The sequence below is a fragment of the Pinus tabuliformis genome, chromosome 3_2 (genome assembly GCF_031772625.1).
Source record: "Pinus tabuliformis cultivar Carrire ecotype Pingquan chromosome 3_2, CPIR1, whole genome shotgun sequence".
Lineage (NCBI taxonomy): Eukaryota > Viridiplantae > Streptophyta > Pinopsida > Pinales > Pinaceae > Pinus > Pinus tabuliformis.
In genome coordinates this window covers 680,419,430-680,439,329 of record NC_142302.1, presented here as the reverse complement: position 1 = coordinate 680,439,329, position 19,900 = coordinate 680,419,430, and the positions used below count along the sequence as shown (strand labels likewise).

At 38.9% G+C, this 19,900-nt stretch overlaps 1 protein-coding gene across 2 annotated transcripts in view; it reads right to left on the bottom strand.

Moving 5' to 3' along the window:
* The window catches only part of LOC149182476 (uncharacterized), a 271,544-nt gene that overhangs the window by 240,379 nt on the left and 11,265 nt on the right, over nucleotides 1-19,900 (bottom strand). For both annotated transcript variants that reach the window (XM_089416867.1, XM_089416868.1), the window contains exon 2: nucleotides 9,708-9,829. In XM_089416867.1, the coding sequence (XP_089272993.1) occupies nucleotides 9,708-9,829 (122 nt within the window). The remainder of the gene's footprint in view (nucleotides 1-9,707; nucleotides 9,830-19,900) is intronic.

Sequence of the window (19,900 nt, the reverse complement as noted above, 5' to 3'; positions counted from 1 at the left end):
ATGTAATTCCTGGTTTCGAGGAATTAATGGCTAGATGCATTCAAGAAGAAACAAGGGAAGAAGTGCAAGAAATACCCATGCCTAAAGGTCCTCCTGCTGCCTTTTCTTCTCATGCAAAGAAAAGAAATAATTCCGGGACTAAATCAAAAGGAAAGGCTGGACCTAAGGCTAGAAGAAAATGACGATGTTACATTTGCGATAAAGCAAGTCACTATGTATGTGATCATGAGCATCATGATGAATGAGATCATGGACATAAAGGGCAACATGAGATCATGGACATAAAGGGCAACATGAGATCATGGACATATAGGATAGCATGATGATGATGCACACTAGTTTGAGCAGCATTATGATGGATAAAATCATGGACATGGGCAGCATGATGATAATCATGATTAGAGAAGCATGGTACAATATGCAGTGGTGCAACTCGAAATCCCTCTTATGGCAATCAAAGGAATGACAAATTCAACAGCGAAGGTAAGAGGAGAGCTGGGAATCAAGGAAGAGGACAAGCATTCAAGAAGGCTAGAAATTCTAGAATGTATTAAATGCACCTGACCTAAAAAGGAACCTAGTGTCCATCTTGGCAATGGAAGACAGAGACTTCAAGGTAACCTTCATCAATGGCAAGGTATGTATATGGAAAAATAATGCTAAAGATGCCTTTACTCTTGGGTTTAGTGTTGATTCATTATATCAGGTCGATGGAAGTCCGCTAGGTGTCATGTCTTGTGACACAACTCTTTAGTCCGAACTTTGGCATCGAAGGTTTGCCCACCTTCATTACAAAGCTCTACCCGATGTAAGACAGATGGTAACAGGGATGCCCGAATTCCAAGTAGAGAAAGAAGGTGTATGTCCGGGATGTGCCAAAGGAAAGCTCAAAAGGGGACCATTCCCCTCAAGCCAAAGCAAGACCTCCGATATATTACAATTGGGTCTACTCAGGCATACCTGAGGTTGGCATTAAGAGGGAGACTACTACACCACATACTCCTGAGCAGAATGGTGTGGTGGGAAGGAAGAACCACACGATGATGGAAGTTGTCCGGGCCATGCTACATGATCAAAGACTTCCAAAGTTTCTATGGGCTGAAACTACAATCACCACCGTATATGTACAAAATCGATGCCCTCATCAAGCATTGGGTTCCTAAACTCCTGAAGAAATGTTCACCACCGGTCAAAGGGAAGTCATGATGTCACCTTTGACAAAGATATGGCTCTCAGCAAGGTGGACAATCTGCTGACTTTGACTAGCTCTCAAGAAGCCGACACCAGGGAACCGAAAGAAAAGGATGATGAATCAATGCCTGATGTAGAAGAACCCATGAATCCGATTGATCCTCATCCACATGAGCCTTCCTCTTCTAAGAAAAGGCCTTCATGGCTTAGGGGGATACTTGATAATGCTGAAGGACATGCTGCACCCTGAGGAACCTTCCATCAAAGTAAGAAACCTAATAGGTATCAAGGATACCTGACCATCATGAGCACGATCATACAAAATGAGCCTTCGACATTCTCAGATGTCGTCAAGCATCAAGTATGGAAGGATGCTATGACCGAAGAATATGAGTCTATCATAAAGAATGATGTTTGGGAAGTAGTTCCCAGACCCCAGGACAAGACTGTTGTTACTTCCAAATGGCTTTACAAGATAAAGCATGCAGCAGATGGAAGCACGGAAAAGTATAAGGCTCGTTTTGTTGCTCGAGGTTTCTCCCAAAAGGAAGGTATAGACTATGATGAGATATTTGCACCTGTTGCCAGATATACGACCATCCGCTCGATCATAGCCCTTGTCGCTTCACAAGGATGGAACCTACATCAGATGGATGTCAAGACTGCGTTCTTGCATGGCTCGATCAAAGAAGAGGTCTACGTGGAGCAACCCGAAGGATTTGAGATTTATGATCGAAAATCTCATGTATGCAGGTTGAAGAAAGCTCTCTATGGGTTGAAGCAAGCACCCCGAGCATGGTATGAGAGGATCGATAGCTACTTGATGAAGCTGGGATTCACTAGGAGTGAAGCCGATCCTAACCTTTACTTTAAGGTTGAAGATGACAAGCCTCTCATACTGGTGTTGTATGTGGATGACCTCTTTCTAACAGGTGCAGACCCTCTCATTCACAAATGTAAGAGGGAGCTGGCCTCTGAATTTGAAATGAAAGACCTAGGACTGATGCACTACTTCCTAGGACTTGAAGTGTGGCAGAAGCCAAGGGAAATTTTCCTATCTCAAGGAAAATATGTGGTAAATATATTGGAAAGATTCGGTATGATGGACTGCAAGCCTGTGACTACCTCGAGGATCTTAACTTTTAGAAGTTATATGGTAGTGATGTCGGACCAGACTTGGGAAATGCCTCTGAGTTTCAAAAACTCATTCGCATTGATGTTCTTGGTGAACCTCCGTCCGAACATATGTTTTGCAGTTAGCATTGTGAGCTCATATTTGGTTGAGCCTCACTGGATTGATGCCAGGAATCTTCTGAGATGTCTTCAGGACACAATCTCTCATGGATTAAGATACACTACCGGAGATGTGAGACTACTTGGATATACTGATGTTGATTGGGCAAGCAGTGTGGTGGACCGTAAGAGCACTTCCGGGCACTGTTTCACCTTGGGATCTGCTTCGATATCTTGGATGAGCAGGAAGCAGAAGTCGGTGGCTTTCAGCACCACCGAAGCAGGATATATTGTTGCTAGCATAACCTCGTGCGAGGCAGTCTGGTTGCGAAAGCTCTTCAGTGAGCTGTTTGGATTTACATTGGATACCACTGTGATTCTCTGTAACAACCAGAGGTGGGATTCGATTATTGAGGAATCCCATATTCGTCAATTGCTCCAGCAGATAGACATCATCTTGGATATGGTAAGTCGATGAGCAAGGGAGCTCCATCACATTAAGATGATGTACAGGTTGATACACCTTGTCAAAGCCCCGAGGAAAGATCCAATCTGTGATTTTCCCAAACAACTTGGAGTCGGCAAGAAACCCTTGTACAAGGGTCCTGCATGTTGCATACATTGAGCTCTGGGAGCTCTGAGGGCTTGCGGTTCCTACTGGAGCAACATATGACCACAGGGTGACTCACCCTCCCCTGGTGGTGCACACTGGAACAAGATGATTCGCTCTCTTGTGGGACAAGATGATTCACTCTCTTGTGGAACAGGATGATTCGCTCTCCTGTGTAGCAGGATGATTAGTTCTCCTGTGAGGCCTGGATTGATGTGTTCTCCATGGCAGCCTGGATTGATGTGTTCTCCATGGCAATTGTAGCAGGATTGATGTGTTCTCCTGTGAGGCCTGGATTGATGTGTTCTCCATGGCAATTGTAGCAGGATTGATGTGTTCTCCTGTGAGGACAGGATTGATTAGTTCTCCTGTCGAGGCATCCTACCCATGCAGTCTAGGACTCATGGGAAGTACCTCTCATCTGATCAATGAGCAGGGAAATGAAGTTAGGGACCATAGTAGTACCGATGGACGCATCGTTGTAACTACCGTACTCCCTACGCTAGGATGACCTCCATTGATCTGGGATCAATGATACTGGTCTGGGACCAGTGGTAGGAGTTGTACCATACTATGACGCTGACTTCGGGTCGGTTGAGACTGGTCTGGGATCAGTGGTACATACTCTGAGACTGACTTTGAGTCAGTGGAGGATGATATTGGTCTGGGACCATTGAAGTTGTACTCACTATGACGCTGACTTTGGGTTGGTTGAGACTGGTCTGGGACCAGTGGTACATACTCTGAGACTGACTTTGAGTCAGTATGATACATCCTCGATCATTTCTTCTTCTTCATAATTCGGACAAAAGCATAGTAGAACAGAACAATGCAAGAGCAGAGCAGAACAGAACAAAACAATACAGATCAGTGCAGGGCAGAACAAGACAAAGCAGAACAGGCAAAATAGAGCAGAGCAGGGCAAGGGTCAGGCTGTACAAGGCAGTGCATTTGATGGATGAATAGTAACGACCGATAGACAGATTACAGATGAAGTTTTCCATGGAGAGGGAGTGTTAAAATTTGCAACCAGGGCAAAACTTCATGTGGGTCATCTTATTCATGGCTAATAATATTTTTATTAGATTCCTCTCGTCGAGAGGTGTAGGATTGATATAAAGATCATCCAATTCCTATAAGTATTCATGAAGATATGAATTTATTTTGATTATGGAATTATTATCAAGCCGGCCTACAACTCATGTAGGCTCAGAAGCCCAACAGTCGCATCTATTCACCCACCAACGTTGTGTATAAATATAATAGGACTTTTCCTCATTTGGACTCACTCATCTCATCACATCTCTCTCTCTCTACTGCGCAGATATCAGTCTCTTCTCTACTGCGCTGAAATGGGGCTCTCTCTCTCACACATTTGAAGCCGGAAACTGCTGAAACTGAAGCTGCAACTGCAGAAGTAAAGATTGACTTGCGTGGCCTAGAAGATCTCCTCTTTGGAACTGCGATGTAGGTTCATCTGAACCTCCTTTGAAAGCCGCAACTTTTGGTGGTGGAATGAAGTCAATCCGACGGACGGTTTGCAAGATATCTACTGCCCTAGTTTGAAGCCGAAAACTGTTGAAACTGAAACTGCAATTGCAGAAGTAAAGATTGACTTGCGTGGCCTAGAAGATCTCCTCATCTGAACTGCGCTGTAGGTTCATCTGAACCTCCTCTGGAAGCCGAAACTTTTGGTGGTGGAATGAAGTCAATCCGACTGTCGGTTTGTGAGATATGGTCTACCCTAGTTTGATAATGAAGCCGCTAATGTTGATGCTACTGATCTAGGGTTTGCTGCTGCTGATATGAATCAGATTTATTGTACTATTTCTCTCTGCTGAATTATTGAAGATAAAAGAAGATTTGATCAAAGGGTTTCCCCACACATTGTGGGGTTTGTCCCTGGCTAGCCGCCACATCTTGTGTCTCTTGTCTTGGCTTGTTTTCTGTCGATCGTTTAATGTTCTATCTGCACTTTACTTTATGTACATGTGATTGCTAATCGGTGGAATATAATAAGAAAAAGAAGTAAACTGTTATAAGCATAGAACATACCATAACTCAACAAACAGCAAACGCACAATGTCAGTGTAATCTCTGTATTTTGCATTCCTCTGTAAATTCATTCTCATCCAAATGTAGAGGGTTGTATCTTAAAGAGAGATTATAATCAAAGCATTGGTTTCCTTTCAAAAAAAAAAAGGAGAAAAGTGACAACGTCCATGGGCTTCTTTATGGCTGATCTTTAAAGATGAAGAACCCTTCAAATTGATCTTATTGCACTGAGCCGAGTATCTGACTGCTGCTCATGATAGCGCTAAGGGCTACTAAAATTTGATGCCTTGAATCCTTGCGGTCTTTATTCCAGACTTCTATACTTGAGAGATGACATTGAGATTAATTTGTATAAGGTATTTTCTGTGGTTGTTTGGGAAAAGTTCCAGTTAAAAGAGGTCGTGTTTCCACCTGTGTAAATTGTTGGTTGAGAATCTTTCTAGTTGAGTCTAATCAATAGTGCAGAAAGGGGCTAATTCCCTTTAGTCTCTTTGTTGTACGACGAATCACCCTTGTTGTGCGTCGAAGGTTCCAACTGTTGTGTTCACACCAATATTCAATCCAGGTTCCAAGCAAGTTTGCAGTTGCTGTTGCCCCAGTTGTGGTATTAAAACTCATTATAGTGCATTGATTCCTTGATTCGACTGCTGCATAAGGAGTTTGGTGGGTTGATTGTAATCTTTTGTGTTGCACACTGATCATTTGCTGACATTTATAAAGGATATTGCTGTGTACTGTGAGTGGATATTACTTTTCTACATTGAGTAGTAGTTGTGATCAATTTTTAAGGTGTAAATCAGACATTGAAGAAAAAATGGCCAGAATCAGTGAAGTATTACAGTTACTTAAAACTCTGATATTGTCTACTAATCATGATACATTAAAAGTCAGCAAAGTTTCTCTCACAAACATTCAGGTCTGTCTACAAAATGCACAGGAAAAGATCGAATTTTTGCAGCTTGAATCTCAGCTACAGCAAGAAGAATTAAAATAGAGGAGTCATTCTGAACATGTTTCTGTTCAGAACATTGAGACTGCAACCCATCAGAAGCAAGTCAATAATGTTACAGTTGATTCAGATTTAGTACCCAATAAAGTAGCAGCTGTACATGCAGATGCAGAAACTCAATCTGCACTTCCCAAGCCCATCGTCAGACCTTGGGAACAGCTTGTCCACAACAAGCACAGAACTGGTCTTGGATATGACAAGGACTTGTCCTTTCATATTCCAGACTACTCAAAGCCCATTCAGTTTCAGAGTGTTGGATTCATTCATGACAGTTCACCTGCTCCTCATAATAGTTCAGCTTCAACTGTTCCAGACTATGCCCCTCTTCCACAACAACAACAACAACAAATCGTGAAATGCCAACACTGTGACCGAGTTGGCCATCTAAAAGATCATTTTTTTTATCTTCATCCATGTAAGCACTGTCATAAACCAGTCATTCTTCAAACAGATGCTTCAAAAACAAGCCTCCTGCAAGAACAAAGATTCATCTTGGATGGATCGCTTCTTGGCAATGGGCATCAACAGCCAAGAAGATATTCCAAACACATGTCAGAACTTGTTCCAGAATATTGAACAGTCTTGCAGTTGAGTTTTCTCCATCATCTCACCTTGTATCTGACAAGGGGGGAAATGATGGTCATATACAAGCTTCAAAGTCACATCAAGCGAGCGTGAGCCACAACTTGCCACACCAGTTTCAGAGTTGTAGCTAGAAACAAAGATGCCCTTGAGCATGCCTTCAGTTGGTAATCTGGGACACTTCCTCTAGCAGAAGACTTCAACTTCTTGCCAGTTTCGGAAGAATTCCAGGAACAAAATTGAGAACACTTCCTCTAGCAGAAGACTCCAGCTTCTTGCTAGTTTTGGAAGAGTTCCAGGAATTGCATTAAGCATTCCAGAGTTGTTGGTCATCCTTAAACCATCACAGGTTGAGACTTCCCTTTTCAGGTTGAAGTTCTCCCTTCTATGTGGGGTGAGACCTCTCTCTATTGGTTGAAGGTTTCCCTCTTCAAATCAATAGGAGCACTTCCTCTAGCAGAAGACTTCAGCTTCTTGCCAATTTTGGAAGAGTTCCGGGAACTGCACTAAGCGTTCCAGTGTTGGTGGTCATCCTTAAACCACCGCCCTTTATACCAACATTTCAGAGAGCACATTCAGCCTAGTGCCGCCATGCATTTTTGCACATTTTGTATTTCAACTCTCTTCTTGGACTCATACATAACCCTTCGGATTAAGGGGGGGAATGTTGGACACCTAATCCTCAATGAGTTAGTGTGGAAGCCAAATGGACAAAAGGAGTCCAAGAGACCTTGGGATGTGAAACCCAACGGTCACATATTGTACTATAAATGTCTATCTCTTGATAATAAAAATTGTACTCGCTTGATTATCTTTCATATTGCCCTTGTTGCCCATGTGTGTTTAACAATCACGGATACAAAAAGGCCAGTTTGATACCAAACGCCAGTTTCGTGCATTGTTACCAAGGACACTTTGAATGAAATTTTGTTTAAGCAATAATTTATGAGTGGGGAAGCCTCGTATTTGACCATATTTCCCTACTAATGCTTGCAAATAATGATAATGTTAAAATCTTAAAGTACTTAATTTTTTAACATTACCATTAATTGACTTAGGATGTTTGACAGTGGTACCAACCTCATTGGATTTCATATAGAGAAAGTATAATTTTAGATCCCACTCAAAATTCAAGGTTTCAGAATTGGGGGAATTGCAACATTTCCACTGAATTTTGTCATGTACAAGGGGTATGGAACTAGCATTTACTCGAGCACCAAGCCCTCTATATACATTGATATTAGTTGCATTGGTTGTTGAACTCCTCTTTCATGACCCTACAAAAAATGTACCCACCACTCAAACAAAATCTTGACTTGACATGCTAAGCCTTTTCTATCTCATTTTAATGCTTAGATGTTGATATTGATGATGAAGATCCCAATATAGGCAATGATTTTGACGATATGTAGACATTTGTTGTAGTATGATTTTTCTTGGAAGCTAGAGGCCATCTAGAGCTTGTTTGTTGATGTATTTTCAGTTTAGAGATGGATTTAACATAGTGCTATTTTGTTTATGTGCACTCTTACATGCTATATAAATGGAAACTTTTGCTTATTTGTGTATAATGGTTTGGATTCATATGGATGCACATGAATATATATTTTTTCTTTAAAATTTGAATATTTTATGTGTTTTTGGTTGATCAGTTTTTTGGTCCAATTTTTTTACCGATTTTGGTCCAATTCTAATTGGTTCCTAGCTTGGGGGCTCTACCGGTTCGATTCTGATAACATTGGTTTAGAAGCCTTTGTGAATCAACCTCATGCATGGCTTAAGGAAGGATATAGAGCGAGATCCTCTGATGAGCAAAGTGCAAGGTAGGGGTATGTCTCTCTCCTGATGGCAGTCTCTAAGAGATTGGGCTCTATCAAGAAAAGAGATCAAGTGGAAAATGACCCCAAGGCGAAAAGGGTGGACACAGAACTCTATCTAAATGATGGGCTGCAGAAATGTCCTATAACAATGAATGTTGCACCTTAAAAGCAAGGATTTGTACTTTCTCCAACCTAGTCCAGTACATCTACAAGAAACTCGATTTGCAAATCTCAAAGCCATAAGATAATTGTCTATATGAGATAGAGTTTGGTCGAGATGTCCTGAAACTATCCCTAGAAGCACTGTCTCTCGATGAGGGCCAAGGAGGTTGGAGGGCCTACTGCAGACCAAAACAAGGTCCCATGAACTGTACTCTCAAGTAAATGTAAGAAGTGGTGATCCCAAAATATGTCCCTCAGTAGTAGAAATGTAAGTCTGTAAGAAAGCTCTTCGATGCATTAATGATCAAAACACATATATAGTGGAATTCTAATACTATATTCCATGTACAATAGTAGTAGTGCAAAGTAGTAAAGACAAGATTGATTATAAAAAAATCCATGCATCCTATGCACCTCATGTTTGTTGTACATTAGACTACAAGAAGTCACCACATATAACAATACCACAAGTAGCCTAAAGGGTTAGTTCAACCAGTTGTCATCAATGTTGTCAGGAATTTGGTTAGTTCCACACTGGCAGGTGCCCAGTTCAAATCCCTCCATATGAGGCGCACTAGTATATGCCAACAGGTTTAGTAGGAATGTCATCCAAGAATGTAGGGACGCATCTCTTGGGTTTCCTAGTGAGGTTTTCCTTGGGGAAAGAAAAAATCACAAATTAACAATACCACCAGTAAACTCTACTAACAGGGAGCTAAAACCTCCAATGGCATAGGAACTCTATATGTTTCCTTTACTTCTCTATTCCTTTTTCTCCTCTTCTAAGAAAACATTGCAAAACAGAAGCAAATGCGCCTCTTATGCAAATTACTAATATTTGAATGCAAGTTTTGAAATAAGAATGTCAGAAGGTAAAACTCACCACCAACATTTTTCAAGACTGCAGTATGATTTGTCCCTTGTTTTTAAAGAATCAAATGTTCAAATAACAATTTCTACTATTTTATCCTGCATTTATGACCAAAAACTAAACCAATAACTAAGTGTGCATATGCATTGAGTGGTAAATGTAATCTATACTTACATCCAGCATGTGGTCCAGAAAAGGTATGCCAGTATTGCAGTCAGAAACTCCTGAACCATCCAAGCTGATTTTCACTTGAACATTTGTTTCTTTTGTCACTCGCACAATCTCTCCAAAGCGACCTATTCAAAACAATATTAGCAGCCTCAAAGCAGGAATGAAATATCAAAAGTTAATAGAGCACGAGAAATATTACAGCAACACAAATTCAAATTTATAAATATACAATCATTGCATCTCTCCAGAGCAAAGATAGATGTATCTGAAGTTTTGCACCCGGTTTAATGAAATTTGATCTAAAATTTTAAGATTTCCATACCATAAGAGCTACATGGTCATGAATCTCTCAGTCAAGAATCATAGCCTAATCATATATCTCCTTTTATCTACACACATTTCTAACTGTTGAGATGTTGTCATCAGGATAAGCCAAAATGTGTTGATGGTTTGTTGAAGAAACCCTAGGTTGTGCACAAGAGATCTAGAGCCCCACAATTCATGAAGCAAAAAGAGCATGAAGATCAATGCAAACAAATGCAAGACCATCATAATCTGATTTCCCTTGTCACACCGTTTCTTTTAATAGGTGGCATGCCACACAATTCTTCTTGGTTGCAAAGATATCTTGATTTCAAGTCTGCAAATTGGATCTGCCACCAGTGCATGGTATGGTGCCCCACGTGAATGGGCTTATTCCCATCACAAAAATTTTAATGTAAACTACAGTCAGGTCCTCTCTACTGAAATGTGAAAAAGCCAGGCAAAACAAAATTCAAAATAAAATAATATTAAACACAAGGGAAAATTGACAGGTCAGCTCCAGCAAAAAAATGAATTTTCGGAAGACATTTTTTTTATGCTTTGCAGTACAGGTCGGCCCAGAAAAGCTCCTACTCCATTTAGTAAAAATATAAGGCATCGTTTGGCATTATGTGCATCAATAAATTCATTCTTTCAAGCTCTGAGAATCGGAGGAGTTTGAGGCATCCGAAATTCCTGAGGAAGACAAATTGCAGGACGTTTTAGGGCATCATATTTTTTGGGGGGTTATTCTTTTGCATTATATTTCTGTGGCTCATTACAGATTTGCTGAGATTCTGAGGGCGGGATTATCCTGTTTTCCTGCAGCCCAAGTTAGGGCTCTTTCTCTATGCCTCTAGGGCATAATCCCAGGCTACCCGAACTTGTTCATACTCTTCAGGCCAAGTTTCACCCCTGTTGCCAGCAAAACACAGACCGAATATCTCAGGATCTGTTGGACAGTATTTTATTGATTTCTGGGCATCGTTTTGTGTTTCTGTATATAGTTACCAACCTGAGCAGTGCAAAATTGTGTGTATTGGAACCTTAAGATTGAATATTTGTGGTAGACCAAGGTGCCTTGCATTCAATATAAAATATCTTGCAGACTGAGAGGCTACAGTGCCAATACAGTGCAACAAAACAATGACCACGTAATGACAATGCAACAGAGACAGTGACAGTATAGTGCAAGTGCAACAGAGCAGTGATAGCAACTGTGACAAATATAGTGTGACATCAAACAGTGAGTAAGCAAATTGGTTTGAACAGCGATGAGTGATTGCTGATTTGTCCAGGGCCTAGGTTGTTGATGTCATTTATAATATACTGAAGATATCATGACACCTGAGCAGTGATCAAAATTTGTTAAGGGTTATGATCATATGTTGTCTAAGGCAGAGGTTGAGACAGATAGAAGCTGTTCACAGAACAGATCAATGGCACATTGAATTGTGCTTGGGCTTCACTATATTGCTGACATCTCCTAGAAGCAAAAGTGTGAACAAGATATCATTGTGACAAGTTGCAAGATTGTGTGAAGCAGAGAGCAGTTTTGGCAAGCTTAGTGAAGCAGCATTGAATGCAAGCACAGTGACATTAGTGCAGGGAAAGTGCAATGATAGTGATATTTTGAGAATATTGAGTATTGTTATAAGTGAGCCATATCCTTGGTACAGGAGCCCATAGTCTTTATTCTTATCTTTTATCTTATGGCTGGCAAGGTGTTGAAAGGCTAACAGAGTTGTAGCTTCCTTCAGGTTCGAACCTGAAAATCAGGAGGTTGGAGCCTCCTTCCAGTGGGTGCTGGAAAACTTGGGGGTTGTAGCTTCCATCAAGTTGAAGCTTGTAAAAAGTGAAACTATTCAAAAGGTTTCCATGGTTTTTGTCCTGCTTTGGGTTTCCACAAAAAGTCTGGTGTACTGTCTCCACTCTCATGAACATCACCATGTGATAGTTATCCTGGAGCATCAATCGTATCCTTATTTGTTTGGGCATAAAATTATCTTTTGTTGAAAAATGTAACTAGGTTCGGTCTTCATAAATTATACTCGAGTCAAAATGTAATATTTGTTAAAAGAAAGCAAAAATAACTTTTATTATTGATTTAATTGACTTGTTAAAGCATGGGTTTCATGCTTGGGTCGATTGTTATAGGTCAAGACTCCATTGTAGGCTTTAGGATTATTTATTTGGGTCTAAGTCAATATGTTTGTTTGGTCAAAGACTCCTCCATCAAGTCTCCTTCTATTGGCTTCAATAAGATCATCATCAAGTCGGCTACATTTAATTGAACTCAAGTCAGTCTCAACATAAATGCAGATGCAACTGTTCATGAAGTCATGTCAGCTCATTTATTATGGACAAACTACTAAATATACTAGCATATACCTGGCTCCACAGTTCAGTGAATAAGCTCGCACAAAATCTCAGAAGAAAGGTTTGCATCATCTCTGAAATTGAAGTTCGGATATCACAATAAGGTAATGCAGATTTCAGTGCAAATACAGTGAGAAGGATTTGGTGTCACAACAATTGTGAAACTTCCGAAACCCGAATCCTATTGCAGCAACTGGAAATAATTATCCTAATTGTTAAATTAGTTTTTAACAGTTTATTTATTGTTTGCTACAACAAACACTGAATCAATCACACGGCAACCTACACAAATAAAACTGCGAAAGAAATAAACGCTGGAAGAAATGTTAGAACACACACATAAATTTACATAGATATTTTTGGACCAATGTCCCCGGAAAAACCCAACTTGGGAAAACCGGTGCGACTCCACTTATTTCATTTTCTGCAAGGATTTCTGCTTGAATCTTGCTTCTTGTAGATTTCTTGCTAATCTTGGGCAGGAGCCTCTCTCTGGTATCCATTTGCTCTTTCAGGGTTAAGTGAGCATGACATCATGAATGATTTGTTCGCCCCTTATGATTTTACTAACATTTCAGGCTATCCTAATTTCATTATGGATGAAGCCATTGAGGCTATTGAAGAGTTGCCTAGTTTTCTAGGTAACAATGCCATTACTACCGAAACTTGCCTTAGAAATTTCCACCTTTGTGTGAGCGAATGGTGACATGATATCAACCATGAGGACGTTAAAATGACACTTTTCATCTTTTCATTAGATGGCGATGCTACGAATTGGTTCATAGACTTACCTGCTAACAATTTTGATTCTCTAGAATCAATCATTGACGCCTTTGAAGAAAAACATGGAGATGAAAGAAAGATCAAAGCGAAAGTTAATGAGAATGATAAGGATCTAATCAAGGGGCTGACTCAAATGATTAAGGATATGCAACTCAACCAAGCTCAACTCATTAAAAACAAGGAACTCAATCAAACAAGATTAATACCATATCATGCAAAGGAAATGAGTACCATGGAGGTTAATCATTCTAGTCAAATGGTCGCTCTTCAAAATAGGTTGCTCGCCTTGGTAGAAAAACAAGTGCAGTTAATCAACACCATGGAAACAAATCATGCCAAGGAAAGAGGTGTTATGAAGGCTTATCAGATCACTTTACAGAATATGCTAGACAAAATGGAAAGATTACAGGTACAAAAAATCCAGCTTAGGATAGATGACGAATGGGAAAAGAACAAAGAAACAAATCATAAGCCTCCCAATTCATTGAAGCAATCTTCATCTCATTCTGAGGAGGTCATTTACTCCATTGAAAAATGGCTAATTGAAGGAGGCCTTGATAGCAAGGAAAATGAGGAGAATCAAGTTTATACTTATGAGATTGATCCATCGCCCATGTTAGAGCAGAAGCAGAATGGAGAAAGGCAAGTCACAGAAGTCTTGGATACTTCAAATGTTTCATATGAGCATCTTCAAGATCGAGCAAAAAGTTCGACTTTGATCGCATCAACATCAACATCACAATCTATCAAAAAGAAAAGAAAAAAGCGGAAAGGATTTGGTGAATCTGATGACCATGTATAACACAGTGTTAGGGTGGATCAAAGTCCTAAGATATTCAGAATTGGATAGGGCACATCATAAAAGCAGCCCATGGATATGCCCGAAACTAAGCAGGTTTTCAGCATGAACTTCATTGAGGACATTTGATGCCAAGGGGCATCTTTTTGCATCATATTTCTAACCTTATCCCTTGTCATTTTGTTTAAATAGTTTTATTTCATGAATAGATTGTCATTTATGCTCTTAGAATAAATTTCAATTTCTTCATTTCTGTATTTTATTTCATTTAATGATATTTTGAATGGATACTGTTGATATATGTCTTTTGTCGGTGGATGCAGATTCTAGGTTCTTGCACACTATCACTTCATATCTAGCATGCATCCCCATATGGAGCCAAATGTTGACCACTAGAGTGGCACTTGATAATTATATGAAGACTACATGCCCAAGGATGAACCAAAGGAAACTTGTACCATCAGATATCATCAGATTACCAGAGTTTCTAAACTCTACTTCTTCTTCTTTATCATTTTCTTCTTCAGTCCTCAGATTTTGCAGCCCTGCGGGAATATTGTATAAATGTCACTAACATAATGAATAAAGTCATGTAACAGGCCTAGGATATTGGGACTCGATTAGCAAGCGAGTACACCTTGGAGTGTTTTTTTTACTTGGTTAATTATTCCTGCTTTTTAGTGGCGAATATTTTTCTAAGTTTTTTCACTCACTGCATTACCCCAAAGCCAGGGTGACAGCTTAAAGGTTGATCCCCTAATGCATCTTAGTGTTTAGAGTTGATCTATATTACCATGCTAGGTCATCTCTGAAATTTCGCGAAATTTGACGAGGTCTAAGTAGAATTTTTAAATAATGAAAAATTTCCCGCAAAACAAGATTTTTTAATTATTTTCTATGTAATGATGTAAATAAATGGTCTTAGGAAATATCTAGGGCGTGTGACTACTCGAAATTCATTCTTAAAGGCCCATCATTATCTTAGGACCCACTTTGAGGGTCAAAAAATGACTCGTAATCCCTCAAAAGCCGATTTTTCTAATGTAAGTGGCAAAAATGAGGAAAAAATTCAAAAAAATGAATAATTGGAAAAATTTTAAAAATTTTCCATAACCAAAATAAGTCAAATTTTGACATGGCAGATTTCAGTGAAGGTCAAAAGTGATATGGCAACTATGTGTGGCCCACCACACAAAGTACAACTCAAGTCAAAATTCCAAATGCAAATCAAAGGGGCCCACGTTGAGCTCATACGATATACGTATGGTAAAAGTTTCAACTTTGATTTAATGTGAAGGGATTAAAGTGTGAAGTTAATAAAGGGCATGTGCAAATTAAAAGTTATAAGGCACTTTAAAGGGGAACAATAATGCCACATGGGGCAAAACTTGTCCCCCCACTTTGTCCCCACTTAAATCATACGTTGGCTGCCAGGTCTAGTCAGAGTTCAGATCAGTCAACACAATATTATTTGGCATCATTTGTAGGCTGATTTTAATTCAGTTTAGAGGGGGACAATAATGCCACATGGGGCAGGTCTCGTCCCCCACATTATCATGCATTTGTTACACAGCAGTCATGAGAAATCAACGCAACCAATTAAGAGCAGTCAACAACAGTCCACGCAGGCCTGATTTGGAGGATACGCAGAGGATGGTTTACTCATTAGTTTGCTAGCATGTTGATTGGGAATTTACATAAGTTATTTAAGAGACTTGTCCCCCTTTGTTTGTAGTCATTTCTACACATGGCCATTAAGAGAATACGTTGATTCTCAATCAGGAAATACGCTGCTATAGCTAAGGGATTAGCTTGCTGCCACTTCACAATAACATTGCCACTTGGAAGAGCTTGACCAGCTTTGGGATTATCATTATTTGCCACTTGTTGATGTATTTTTTATTGGGATTTCCTCCCAAATTTGTATAAAGAGACCCATTGAGTTCTCATTCTATCATCATGTTATGAGCTATTGGGTTTGAGAAGACTTTGTATGTTTATATTTGCATATTTTTAATTGAATCAAGACTTTGGGGCTACATGGCTTATGTTCTCTTGGCATAATGAGCTGACTTCTTTTCATGCTATTGCTATCATTTTCATTTCCTTTTGTATATTGAATGAGTATTAGATTGTATTTGCCATCTTAGTTGGATTGGTGTGTGCAAGTTATCTTGCACACTCATTGATTTAGAGTTATATTCTAGGAATAGGCTTTCCAACTCATTTTAGGAGAAATGTTTGGTTATCATGTTTATTATATTGTTCTTATCCATGTATGAACTAATATCGTTTTCAAGTGTGTAGGATAGATTTTCGTTTTGTGTGCAGGAATCCATTCGCAAGTTGGGGAAATCTTCACGAAATCAACCAACTCATGGAGCTATAGCGATCCAAGACTCAACCATCTTCTATTGCAAAGTCTTTCATCCAACAAAGCAAGAGAGAGTTTCTTCACTCTATAGTTACTTAATCATCATTTAAATACTTCTTTGATTCTAACTTTTCAAAGTCATATTGGTTATTCAAGAGTCAACACCAAAACTAGGCAAGTATGGGGGTTTACTCCCAATACTTGAGCTAGTATTTTTGTGCATTAAATTTGTATTTCAATTTGTTTGTTTTGATTTATTTTCAACTAACTCTTGATTTTCATTTTGCAGCCCATAAGCTTGAAGCATTGGACAACAAAGAGCTTTGAGGAGAGATATTGAGAAACTACTTACTTGTGTGCATGCAGAACCCCCTCACCCATTTCAAGAATCGATTTTTCAAGGGAAGTCGTGAGCACTCATGGGAGGCCGTAAGCATTTCAGCGGAAGGAGCAATTTCACTTTTATTGAGCCTTGCAACTATCTTTTGAAGGGCCTTTTAAGACTTGTAGCTTGTTGTTGTATATTTTTGAGAGAGAGTCTAGCCTTGTTAAATTTTTACACTTTGTAAAAATCTCTCTCATATTGTGGACAGCTCTTTAGAGGCATTTTAACCCATTTCAAGCACTAAAAAAATAAAATTTATGTTTTGAGGGAGCTTGGGACTTTTCCATGGTATCCCCCTTCTTCATTTGAGAAGGAAATTATTATAGTTTGAATGAATTTTTGCTTCTAGTTTTCTTAACTTCTAAACACTTAATTTCATGCTTAAGAATTTACTCATTCCAATCCACATGCAAGTTTTCCTAATTTTAAATCGCTCACATGCATAAGCTTCAATTTGAAAATTTTGAGTAAATTTTATCTTATGTGCAAGTCTTCATCATTGTGAAAAGTTTTGATTATTTCTTCAAATACATGCTTCACTTTTTTTAATTCACATTAGTAACTTTTGAATCATTTCTACTGGAACAATCATAGCTTTTAAAACAATCTACTTCGTTCATTTATTTTCCATGCAAGCACATATGAGCTCATTTACATGCTAAATTCTCAAAGTTTTACAAGCTATGTCATTTTCCATTTATGAAGCATTTGCATATAAGTATATTTTAATTGGGGAATTAACACAATTTGCGCTCTCATCTAGGCATTTTAGTATAGGAAGGCTTCCAAGCCAAGGTTCCAAAGCCTCACTAAATATAACCTCCAAGCATAAGCTTGGTTGAAACAAAGTATAGGGAAAAAGGCTTTCTTGGAAAGTTCTTCCATCTAGTACGAAGTAAGGTAAAAGCGTTGACCCTGCAGTTATGAAGGTGGCTTGTCCCCTTGTAGGAACAAAAACACACGCTAGCTCGTAAGACTCAGGGGAAGGGTATCGTAAATGACACATTTGTGCCCTCGCCTCCTCTTTCTTACAGTCACCCCAATTTTTACCCTTTAGTAAGAGCTCAAGAAGAGGACTTCTCACTTAGATTAGGCATTTTAGATTAAAAATAATAAAGACTAATTGCATTACAAATATAGTATAAGTGCATCTCATGCTAATACATCTTATGGTTTTACTTGCAATTGTCCATTCTAGTTGTTATTGTTGAATATTTTATGTTGGCAAGCATTGTTTCATTTTCCTTTTGCAATTAGAACACTAATTGTTTTTCCTTTTGCAAGATATCTCTATATGCTTTGATTTAGGCATTGATTATATTTTTAAAGCATTATGTATTTTATATTGATTATCGTGCTAACATCGTTGTTTCTATTTCAGGATTGCTTTGCTTTCATTGTTGGAAGCATTCTACTTTTGTTTTGGGCAAATATATCTTTCAGTTATGTTGAGCAATTTATCTTAAAGCATTGGTTTTATGGTTTTATCATATTAATGATTTTTATTGTTCATATCATATTTTGCTCATAATTCTTGAAAGTAATCCACTCTCACTTTAACACCTCTCCTAGAACCTCACATTTCTTTAACTTAGTTTTCCATTTAGGGACCACCCCCCATAGCTAACCTAGGAAATAGCTTAAATGAAGAGAGAAGGGATTTAGTGTGACAGCCCCTTCTCTTAGTTCCCTGCCACCAACCACACCTTGTGGGGTTGAAGGGTTTTCTCACTACTTGTAGGTAGGTGTAGCGGCAGGGTAAAAGTTCCTAAATGGTTGCTCTATTTTAACTTTGGTCTTCCTTTGCCCATGTGCTAATGTCGGATGGGTGAGAATCATATGGCTTATGCAAGTGGTGGATATATAATGGCATATCATTGGCTAGTGGTGGTTGTCAAAGGATGTTTACTGAACTTCTAGAGAGGTGGTGTTTTAGCATCACTTTTGAGACATATTGTCCAACATGTCACTCATGGACACTCTTGTCCATCCCATAGTTCTATATGGATTTGAGCTTTGGACTTTGGGGACACAGTTTACTACAGTTTGACTAGTCCTCAATAGGGAGAGTACATATCATCCTCATTCGTCACTTCATTTGATGCAAACAAATAGTTCCTTGTCCCATTATCCTCATAGAGTTTGGTGCTCGCCCCTTCTGAGTTGAGGCAATGTTCAATCATCTCACTTCTACACTGTAAGGAACCCCTTAGGAATACCTTAGAATATCCCCTTTAATTTTCTGAGTTTTCAGTGTGGCAATTTGTCAAACAATTTGTGTGTACTAGGTTGTAGGTGCAATTCTTTTAGTTTAATTTCAAACAAGACGCACAGTGACCCAATGACTGATAAAAATACTCTTAACCAGCAAATAGATTCATATAACACTCATAAATAAGGCAGTCCACTTACAACAGCGATATAACTAAGAACAAGCAGTCATTTCATTAGCAGAAAATAGAGTTTACAGAGGATAATATAATAGAAGAACCTGGGCAATGTTCAACAGTTCCAATATTAAATATCAATCCTCTTTTAGCAGCACCTAGAATGCAATCTTTGCTACAGCCAACACTCCTTCCCTCTGTGAATAAACTTAGTCTCAGGCAGTGTAGCAAAAAATCGCGATTTTTTCGCTTGGGCGATTAAATCGGCCGATTATTTTATCGCAATTTTTTCCAACAATTCGTGATCGGACTAGAAAAAATCGTGGGGCCAATGGCCAGAAATTTTTTAAAGACTTTTTTTGGGTTTTTTGTCATTCATTTTGCAACAGAGGGCAAGCATGAGAGCTAAGGAAGAAGAGAACTCCTCTAAAAGGGCAAGAGAGGAGAAAAGTGAAGGAATTTAGCATCCCAAGCAAAAAAAATCGAGTTTGGACCAAGTTTCTTCAGCATGGCGTGGTTTTTAGGTACAAGCATCAAATTTGGCCCTATTTTTATTGTTTTTTCCTTCTTTTTCCTTAGGTTTCAATCACCCATATATTTTCCATGATTTTTGCTTGGATTTGAGTGTGTTTTTTTTGTCATTTTTGTTGCATTTAGTGGAGAGGGTTTGTTTGGTCAAAAATTCAAAATCTTGATTGCTATTTTTATTTGTTTAAATTCTTCTTGTGCCCTAGCTTTTTTCCATGATTTTTGCTCGGGTTTGAATGTGTTTTTCTTTGCCATTAT